General features: G+C 35.2%; 1 protein-coding gene and 1 non-coding gene across 5 annotated transcripts; both read right to left on the minus strand.

The window, feature by feature from the left end:
* Positions 1–2,364: 2,364 nt before the first annotated feature.
* Positions 2,365–5,474, minus strand: LOC140964829 (serine/threonine/tyrosine-protein kinase HT1-like). Of its 4 annotated transcripts, none has more exons than XM_073424783.1 (5): positions 5,254–5,474; positions 4,748–4,794; positions 3,532–4,453; positions 2,928–3,383; positions 2,365–2,854 (listed from the first exon to the last, which is right to left on the minus strand). In XM_073424783.1, exons 3-5 carry the CDS (start codon positions 4,276–4,278, stop codon positions 2,582–2,584), a joined length of 1,476 nt encoding a protein of 491 aa, XP_073280884.1. In that variant the 5' UTR covers positions 4,279–4,453; positions 4,748–4,794; positions 5,254–5,474; the 3' UTR covers positions 2,365–2,581. The 4 variants fall into 4 exon arrangements, with proteins under 4 accessions (XP_073280884.1, XP_073280886.1, XP_073280883.1 ...); XM_073424785.1 differs by having other exon boundaries at positions 4,748–4,789; positions 5,254–5,464; XM_073424782.1 differs by lacking the exon at positions 4,748–4,794 and having other exon boundaries at positions 5,254–5,463.
* A 5,248-nt stretch (positions 5,475–10,722) lies between these two features.
* On the minus strand, positions 10,723–10,795 carry TRNAF-GAA (transfer RNA phenylalanine (anticodon GAA)). The gene has a single exon. It is a non-coding gene; the product is annotated as a tRNA-Phe (tRNA).
* Between the last annotated feature and the right edge of the window lie 83 nt (positions 10,796–10,878).

Below are 10,878 nucleotides of genomic sequence, written 5' to 3' on the forward strand. Positions count from 1 at the left end.
GCCTACTCCTCAAGTATACATTGGCATACCTAAACAGTCAAATTGTAATTTCTCTTATTCTGTTGTGATATCGGTTCATTAGTGATTCATGTTCCCCTCCACCTATAAACCTGTCAAGAACCGTTCTTTGTCCATGCGACCTCTTTTGCACCGACGATCATTCTCCGCTCTCGTTGTCCCACGCATCACATTAATAAACTAGTTCAGAGTGAGATTTTATCATGTAAAATTTACCTTACCTCAAGTTCTGATGATCACGATATATGTGCTAATGTGCCAATCTACTTAGTTTCAGCTAGGAGATATTATATATAACAAAACCATTTCTAATTAATTGAATCTCCTTTCATTTCATTATGTGCATTGATAACTTTATGTTTATATATATTGCTTTTTCATAAGCATGCGCAACACGTTCTTGTCTTCCTAGATGCTGCATCTGACGGAAATTGACATACGTCAGTCAAGTGACGTCGTTGGATATACATGTCCGCCCCGATTGAAATTCGTTCTTATAATATAAAATGCCATGGTACTTTATCAAGGCATATTTCAAGGAAAAAAAACAAGTGCTTTGTATGCTTTCAAAAATTGCATGCTGCGTTTGATTGAAATAATTATATTTGGAAGGAGGGATTCAATTCGAGAGTGAGCAGAAAAATATATTTGAAATGATATTCACATGACTATAGTGTATTTCAAATCCATCACAATTACTATTATATCTACGTTATAAAATTAACATAGATTTAAAATTCATGACTTTAAATCTCTCGATCCAAAACCAAGCATATATATTGAATTCTGTCGGTTCTCGACTGCATGGTTTAATTAGTCTCATTTTTCAGGAAATCAATTAACCAAATCAACGACCATGATTATTTTCCTATTTTATGTATCATTGAACTAAGATATTGCTATATACCTTAGCTTCAAAAATGTCAGCGCACACAAGCAAGTAAATATTGCAGGGTAAAGCATAAAGTGTTTACTCCACACTATGCAATTGAAGATCATGCTCACTTTATGTGTGTACCCCATGCATGTGCTTATGTGCCCTTCGTTCTTGTGTGGAACCAAAAGACACTAGGACGTGGCTAGCTAAGCTAGGTGCTAAATCGAGATATTTTGTTATCTACCACTGATCGATCATTATTTTTTAAAAATGATCTTCTTCAGTATATTACAAAAAAAAAAAAAAAAAATTGTCGACCAGATCCATTTTCCCAAATATCTCGTGCCGAATGTTTAACATCTACCTTGTATAAAATTATTTGGATTTGAAATAGCGATCTATCATCCGGATTTCACATTACTTCGATTTATAATTTAAGATTCAAAATAATAAATGGTTATCAGTGACAATTAATCCATTTACATATTTTTCTCTCGTACCAATTTTTATCTCATTGACGTGATTATCATGCATAATTTGGTTTTTTAGTAGGAGAAATTGTTTGTTACAACTGATTATCGAACACAAAACATCGCTCTAAATTTGTAATTTTGATATCATATGAGTTATAAGACATCGCTAAATAATTTATAATTTATTTGATATCTAAGTGAAATGACCCGCTCTCGAGTTCCTTCACAATTATTACCGTGAAATACCGTCTAACCTAGTACTGTTATAGAAGACAAGATGAAGAAATGTTATACGCGCAAGAGTAGCGGCGTAAAAATACAAATCTCGTGATAATTGAAAGATATTTCAAAACAAAAAATGTTTGACTAAAATTCAATATTTGTATTCTCTCTATTCCAACAGTCCACACGAAAATCAAGGGATCTGTGAAATAAAATTAGTAGACTGGATTCAATACACCACCCCCGCACCGCACAACCAATAAATGGTCGTGAATTCCGTATACAAATTTGCAATTAATTTCTAAACCCTCAATTGACTTCTAGCTTAGCATAATTAATTATTAATAATACACAGCTAGCTAGAAAAAGAAAACGAATGTGAGTAAAATTTTGTGCAACTCTTAGTACGATGCACATGCCCAATTCTAAATAATGTTCCGATCTTCACTCTTTTGTTTAATCCTTTTGAAGAGGCCCGATCTTGTATTCTAAGCCAACAACTTCTGCTTTTAAAGAAGTATAAATCCATGAAAAAAATGAGAGAAATCAAAATTGGGTGGTAGTGTTTGAAAACACAAATGAAAACCTGCATCAGCACCACTAGCTTTTGTATTTCAATTAAATTAAACTGAAATCAACAAAAAGTTTTAAAAAAAAACTTTGTTTAAGATAACTTCATGTATTTAAAAGCTATATGAAGCAAGATAACAATTCGTCGTGTAAATGTATTACCCATGTACGAGCACACATTAGGGAATTGGGAGTATGACCAGATTTCCCCAGTTTACATCAAATAAGACAAAATGTTACATATTACCGAAATAAAAACATGGCGATTGAATGTGGTGTGCTCGTATTTTACAAAGACCACGAGACTTAATCATCCCGTTTACATACTGAAACACTAGAAATTCAAGAAGAGACAGCTTAGCACAACATTTTAATTACACTGGATCAGGCAAAACCAAAAAGGTCCGTATTGGGCTGAAAATCAAGAAAATTTGGGTTTAGGCATCGACTTAGTGGTTTGATGAGTAGGACCAAGTTTTTGAATCCAATGAAGCAATCCCTTCTTATGGTCATGACATGCTGGGTTCTGTACTAGATTGAGGGTCCCATCACGAGCCAACGAAAACTCAAACTCCTCTAGCACCTTCACTATCTGCCAAAATTCGGGCCTCTTGTCTGGATGTAACGACCAGCATTGTTCAATCAAAGCTTTCATGGCCAGGGGACAGTCAAGAGGTATAGAGGGCCTCAAATTCTGAAATGGTACCTTTTGTTATGCATATGCATTTGAGAAAATCACGGAAAATATCAAAGAGAAACGGCTGTACCTTGTTCACCACAGCAAAAGCGGCTTGTATAGGCGTCATATCTTCATAAGGGATGGTTCCAACCACGAGTTCCCATAGAATGAGTCCAAAGCTATACACATCGACCTTCTTTCCATAATGCTTTCTTTTAATCATTTCGGGAGCCATCCATCTATAAGTTCCTGGATCATCTGCCAAAAGATCACACTGTGCATCATCGCATGCAGTACCAAAGTCAGCAACTTTCAGGTGGAAATCTTCACTAATCAGAACATTTTCGGGTTTGAGATCCCTGTGAATAACACCCTGTGAGTGAATAAATTCCATTCCTCGTGCGATATCCAAAGCCATCGAGATTAACTTTTGCAAAGGAAGAGATTTATGCTCAAGCTTGTGCAAGTATGCCCTCAACGAGCCCTCCATCAAATACTCAGTGACAATACAAAAGACTAGAGGTTTTCGGCATGCCCCTACGAGCTACATTTTGGAAAAAATGATTAGTAAGAAATCAGGATAACTCAGATTCGAAAACAATAAGATCAAATTTCAGTCAATAGTATAACTGAAATCCCAACAAAAAAACAGAGGAAAATCAAATAAAGAACTGTTGAGCGAAAATGAGTACCCTTATGACATTTTGATGGTGGAGACGAGACAAGAGAGTAACCTCTCTAACAAATTGCTTCTCCAACCGAGCACCTAAATCTCCATTTTCGTCATCATCTGGGACCCTAATAATTTTAACTGCAACAGGTTCTTCCACGTAAAGCCCATGGTAAAGCTGACTATGTGCCCCGTGCGCAAATCTTAACCCTAAAAATAATTTTGAAAGATCAATCATCTGCTCATCAGCAGTATCTACAGAAGTGACCTTTCCCCCGCCATGATCAAAATACTTTGTCCAACCCGAATCCTTGCGACTTTTAGCCTTCTCGTGAAACTTCATTGACGTGAAGTGCCTAAGGGGGCTATGGTTCCTTGATAACCTCGAAGGAGGAGACTTGGTCTCATGGGAATCCTTACGGAACAACTTCCCAACGATTCCTTTCTCGTGCTCTTTCCTTTGTGGATGTGGGGTTGAAAATCTCCTCTGCAGCAACCTGGCTTCCCTAAAGGTATCAGAAAGCTTTGTTTCAGGGTGGGGGGATACAGCCCTCTGTGTATTTGCAGTAGGGTGTCGCTGGATTTGGACAAGATTTGGTCCTGGTATCGGATTATTTACTCTACCTGGTTCCGGTCTAGATTTGACAGTTGATGATCTATTTGGCTGAACGGTGAAAGGAACAGACCCCAATCTTGAAGCATCAAAACGGTGACAAACAGTGTGAGAAAAATTTGTTCTCCTTATCCAAGAAGTTGCCTCTTCATCCATTTATGGTGATTTAATATTGCCTGTATATGGTAACTACTAGGTTCACCTCTTCTTCCTCCTTTAGAACAAAATTATGCCCAGTAAATCTCCATACTGCTCACAATCACCAACCTAAAATTCCATCAAAATGTAAAGAGGGGAGATCAAATTCCACCACCATCAGAGTTTCAGAACCCTGAAACCAATCAAGAACACATAAAACCATAAAATAAATGAGTGAATCAATATATCGCAGCTACAACCAAAATAAAAAGACCCTTCAAAGATCACATTTCACATAGAAACAAAGTTTAAAATCACAATAAAACTGCAGACAGATAAAACTAATTTTTGAATCCACGAATCCACCAATAATACATGCAGACCAGGAAAAATTAAAAACCTTCAAATATTTCATACCCCATCAAAATCAGACAAAAAGATTACAAAACAAATCCAAACCCCCTTAAACTGTAAAATCAAATCCCACCTTGAAATCCCCCGACAAAGTCCCACAGGATGAATCAATACGCTATCCTACAAAATACCGATTATCAAGATTACCCTGTCCTACAAAATATTGATATCAATAAACATGGAAAAAAAAAAAAAAAGAACCCTGTTCTCAATTTTCTTGAAATTTAAGGAAAACCCACCATTAAACACGCCATTGACCACCAAACAACACAAATAATTGATTTAAAAAAAAGATATCGGTCCCCTCCCATTCGATAGCCCAAAACTTGCAATATTAGGATTTTGTACTAACCCAGAGAGTAAATCTCTCACGCCATTCTTCCTTTCATTCAAGCTATCATTTAAAAACATGTTCTTTGCACAAAACCCATCTCAGAACACACCATTATTCATCAAGAGAAAAATAAAATTCCACGTACAACTACGAGATACAACACACAGGTACCACTATGAGCAGGACCAATACGTATAATTCCCAAGACACCCCAGAAAAATGAATAACAAATATAAGTATTTTACACGACGATGAGCTGAGTGATTCGTCGGCGAGCCCGGTTAAGGTGGAGGCTGACGCTGAGGCGTGGTCCAATCATCGCAAAGTCAAAAAGAGGGAAGGAGAGAGAAAAAAGTATGGCAGGGGAATATTAATAGTATACATACACGATGTAGAATACAAAAGGGTCAATCTCAAAAGGAATGGCGAGTAGGTAAAGGGACAAATGAAGATGGAAAACTCAGATATTTTGTGGATTTGCTTTCTTGGTGAAAAAATATATATGTGTATATACGTAAAGATTGTACCTTTTGCACGGATACGAGTGATTGCAGTTCGTTTGGGAGGCGTCGTGTATTGTTGTTCTGCTTCTTGTTGGATATTCTTCTAAAATTAATTGAGAATGTAAAACCTTTATATATTTTTTTGTCACAACTATAAATATTTTATTTTTTAATATGTCACAAATATATAATCTAATATCTATATTTAATAATATTTTTTTAATTTATCCATGTTTATTAAATGTATTACTTGCTTCCATCAAATTTTTATATCATATTAAAACACTCATTAAATAATAGCAAAATAAGAATTTTATCAGTAAAATTTGTTTTTTCAATAATTTTCTTAATTTGAGTTAAACCATTGTTGTTACGCCTGAATAAACATCATATTTTTTTGTTTTTATACATTAAATATAGTCAAATTTGTCAATAGCAAGTAGTTCGATTTTAATGTTGATTAATGTTGCTTCATAGAGGCAGGTTGTGGGTCGGTCTGCTCCAGTTGTCGAGTTTCGATGCCCAAAATGTAATCTTTCTAATTCGAAGAAGAGAAAATCTCTTGTGAGACGGTTTCACGAATCTTTATCTATAAGATAGGTCAATCCTACCGATATTCACAATAAAAAGTAATACTCTTAGCATAAAAATTAATACTTTTTCATGGATGACCCAAATAAGATATCAGACTCACAAAATACGACTCGTGATACCGTCTCACACAAGTTTTTGCCTTTGAAGAAACGTTTAGGATATTCAGATATTTTCGCTAAATTGCTAATGGGTAAGATTGTGAAGAAGATAAGCTCAAGAACCTTACTTGCACCAAGAGATTCTGACCTAGTGCAAGTCAGATTATTATTATCGTTATATACATGATATTTTTTATGTTACATTTTGAAAATATGAAAGGCAAAGGGAAAAATATCGTGTTCTTTACTCTTTATATATTGAAAAACACTTCAATTATAATTATTGATGTGATCGGTTGAAAATGGGTGTGAAATGCGTGAGCAATTTCACCGGGTCGGGTTGTGAAAATGATGAAGAATGAGAGCTTAGTGGGATATGTCCAAACCAGAAACTTCTTCTTCCGAGAGTTTAGTGAGATGTGTCCGGCGTGGCCACTCCGATTCTAAAGTCAGCAGGTGGGTGAGGAAAAAGCTATGTAGCAAAGATAAAATGTTGTAGAAATTGTGTGGGCAAGATATATATGTGTGAATGAATCTTTTAATTTGAGCAAACCTGATATTTATAGCAAGAAAATCAATGATGACCTTGTTTTCAGTGTCACTTACTAATTATGGCAAGATGGTTGTCCATGTCCTACTTTCTGACAGCCAAATCCCTGTAATTCTGACATCAATTTTAAGGTATCACATTCTTGTGTAATTGAATGCGATGTTACTATCGAGGTAACTCAGGTAGAAAGCCATTACCCGAGAACTTGTCTAGAAGCCCGGGCTTCTGGTAGCTCAGAGAGATGCTGTCCCGGGAATATATTTGTCCGGTTGATGGTAGCCCGAGGTATATGATGTCTCGGGCATATATTTGCCCGGTTATCTGTCGGATTGGTCCAAAACTTTTCGTAATCTGATCATTGACTCTGGATCATCTGATACCCATGACCCGGGCCTCCGGGGGTATCAATTATCTTACAAAATATCCCACACTTGATTTTGTCATTCCAATGGCAATTTCTATTTAGTTGTTTTTCATAAGAAAAATAATAACACAATTGTGATAGTTTTTTCATTCTTGTCATGACATATTGGTGTCGGTAACTTTTATTTTAATGGTAGAAATGTTATGTTTCGTCATCTGTAGTGATTTTAAACATTCAAGTTAGGGCAATAAGAAACCTTTGTTGTCAAGTGTATATATAATGTGGGATAGAATTTACAACCACTCCAAAAGACAAAAACAAATCAAAAAAATTCTGAGAGAAATTATTCGAACATACTTCAGAGGTATAACGCCATGAACGCAACTCCCAATTCACGAGGATGCGCCACTGACTTTTACCACCTGAACTTGTTTATGAGTGCATGCTACTTACTACCAAGCTGAATATGAAAGTGGTTTTTGAAGCAAAGTCATCCTGTAAGAATACCATCTTGATTTTGTTTTTCATTTTCTGTGGTTAATTTCAGGCTCTTTTTTCCCTTTACTATCGGTGTGCCGTGCCCGTAAGCTGCCATCATACAATAGTCACTTTCACCAGGAACAGCAAGAATCATGCATCCTTTTTTGAAACATTGATGAGGACATGGGCATCCACATAGTTGAAACATCCCACAAGTTTCTCAAGTCAAACACATTGATGGCCATTGGTTTGTTATTTGGTCGATTTTGCCCCAGTGATAGGTTTGTCTCTGGCTTCAACAGCTCCAAATCCACCAACCCAAAATGCAACTTTACTTTTAACACCCCTATAGTTTTTTCGGAGACACATATGTCTCAAGCAACATTTACGTTCACAATCATCAGACATAAAAGTCCACATGTTTTGTTGCTTTCATCTACACCACCTGAAAAGCTAAACCAAAAACCATGTCCAATTTTCCATGTTTCCAACTCGAACTACAGCCCTATCGCCATTCTTATCTTTGCCTAGAGCTACCACAACATGTACTTAGGTTTGAAAGGGTTGAACGTCGAGCAGTTCATTAGTTTTTCAAGCTGATTTGATAAATATTTGATTCCTATTTGAAGTTACCGAACTCACTCCGAACCTGAACATGCTCGAATTTTTTCTCAAACGAATATTATTTTGTTCAGTAGTTCGTGAGCCGCTCATATCTTATTAATATACTTATATTATTTTATATATACACATTTCTAAGTGTTTTGGATATCTCGACCTTCGACATATATTTTCGTGTGAAATAGGAGAAGAGGCATGCTAGAATGCTGACTACTTAAATTGCTTGATTGCTAATTTTAATACTTTCCATATTTTTATAACACGACACATTACCAAAACTTATAAAAACTCAATAATTATAATGCATGGAAAGATTATATATACAAAAAATGTTTGCTGGATAAGATGTGGAGATAATATATTCAATAATATATGAATTACAGGATTGGATCCCATCAAATTTAGTTTGTTTATTGTTTCAGTGTCTAATAATTTGATAAGAATAAAAAAATAAATATTAAATGTCATCGATTTTTATCAGTCATTGGCTCGATAATTAATTAGTGGGCCATAAAATTAAGATCGGGCCTAGTTTAATGTCCATGTTAAGCTTTTACATGTTTCAGACATCAACTTAAATGTAAATATGGCTTATTCAGAGAGTGTTGCTCCCAAATTGAGTTTGGTTTATGTGATTCTATTTAGGGTGTCAATCTGGGTTGACCCAAACCCAATCCAACCCGATCATTTTTTTAGGTCAGCTATCGGGTTCAACCCGATCTGACCCGAACCCGAAAACCCCAAACTCAAATCTGATTTTTTTCGGGTTGAAAACTCAAATCTAATTAATGGGTCGTGTCTGACCCCCCTAATTCTATTAGGATTGATTAAAATTTCTCCATTTATACAACCAAGTGGCGCCTACTGTAAATTCCTACTTACTAACGATTATAACACTCTTTAATGATAAATATATGGTCACAGGTTGAATTTACATCGTATTTTGGTATCTAAATCGCCATATATTAAAGATTTAGACTCGGCAGAATTAATTTTATCTATTTGACGAGATAGAGTGTGTCCGTAAATATGGAGTTTGTTCTCACTATTATGTTACATATATCTCAACAGCCCATGTATAACTTTGTGATATGATTATAACACAATTAATACTTACATAAATTTTTTTGAAAGCCACGATAATTAATAATGCATGTTTTTGTTCCGTTTTGGCTGGTCTATACAAATTAAATTATGGAAATTATGCAATCTTATCATTCGGAATTATCATTACTAATTTTGATGAAAATCGCGACGCGTGCTGGAAGATCATATTTGAATGGATAAATCCCTTTTGGAAGATTAGATCTAGTTTCGGAAGCTTGGGTCAGACCTTCGATTATGGAAACACAAACATGAACGTTATACAAAGTTGTTCCGACGTAGTCACTTTCATATCCAAAGGTCCGACGCGAGCTTCCAAAACGAGGTCTGATCTCCCAAAAAGTCATTTACCCATTCAAATCTTATCTCCCAACAGACCTCGCAATTAATATTTTCTTTCAACATCAGTTAGCATCTTCAAACAACTTGATCATTTCATAGCAAGTAAATAAAGCTAGCCGAGTGCAGGTCACACGTCTCAAACGCCAATATCAGCATATAATATACCAGATTTTCACTAGTTGATTGAGTATGTAGTATTAAATAATCAAACAAGTGGCTTATTTGTACATATGTAATGATAACCAGTGAATCGAGACACACATATTGTTGTTTGTACATAATTTTTTGAGTATGTCTCTTGTGAGACGGTCTCACGGATCTTTATCTGTGAGACGGGTCAACCATACTGATATTCACAATAAAAAATAATACTCTTAACATAAAAAGTAATATTTTTTCATGGATGACCCAAATAAGAGATTCGTCTCACAAAATACGACCCGTGATACCGTCTCACACAAGTTTTTGTCTAATTTTTTTAAGTAACGAATTTAGATCTGATTATTAAATGTAATTCATGATTCATGAATACTTTTGTGAGAAGTATGAAATTAATACATAAATTAATATCAATCGTTAGAAATTTATTTTCTAATCTTTATATTAAAGAAAATGGTGTGCCACATAGTGTTTTCCAAAATTGTTGGAATAATTCCTCCATAAAATGGACTTTTGGCAGAGAAACCACGTTTCAGATATCAACAGCAAATGAACTTTCTGATTTTTTCATCAAATCATCAAAATAAAATAACATAAATTATTGGAAACATATATATTAGTAGTTATATCTTAATACTCTAGTATATGTTCCATAAAAATGTAATTATGTAACACGTGTCTAATATTCCGGAAAATAAAATAAAACAAACAAAATGGACTACAAAATATGGGCCAAGAGATCGAGTGGGTTACTGGACCTTGGGCCTGAAGTTGTGTCGATATAAATCTTGAAAATTAGATAAAATAAAATAAAATGGACAACAGAAAATGGGCCAAGCGATCAAATGGATTGCTGTACTCCGGGCCCGAAGGGGTGTAAATAAATATAAATGAAAAAATGCGGTGAGCGTGGATCGAACACGCGACCTTCAGATCTTCAGTCTGACGCTCTCCCAACTGAGCTATCCCCGCAGTTGTTCCGATCAAACGTTACTTTATTTAAATTTACTCTAATTCTACATACAGAACTTGTGGTCTGCCGCTCGTATGTATAT

This window comes from Primulina huaijiensis, chromosome 18 (assembly GCF_012295235.1).
Source record: "Primulina huaijiensis isolate GDHJ02 chromosome 18, ASM1229523v2, whole genome shotgun sequence".
Lineage (NCBI taxonomy): Eukaryota > Viridiplantae > Streptophyta > Magnoliopsida > Lamiales > Gesneriaceae > Primulina > Primulina huaijiensis.

Bases quoted from the DNA above. Each gene is read 5' to 3' on its own strand.
- LOC140964829 (XM_073424783.1), bottom strand. From the start codon at position 4,278: ATGGATGAAGAGGCAACTTCTTGGATAAGGAGAACAAATTTTTCTCAC. The intron at 3,384-3,531 runs GTACTCATTTTC...TCCAAAATGTAG, and splicing joins ACCATCAAAATGTCATAAGG to CTCGTAGGGGCATGCCGAAA. The intron at 2,855-2,927 runs GTACAGCCGTTT...GTACCATTTCAG, and splicing joins CTTTTGCTGTGGTGAACAAG to AATTTGAGGCCCTCTATACC.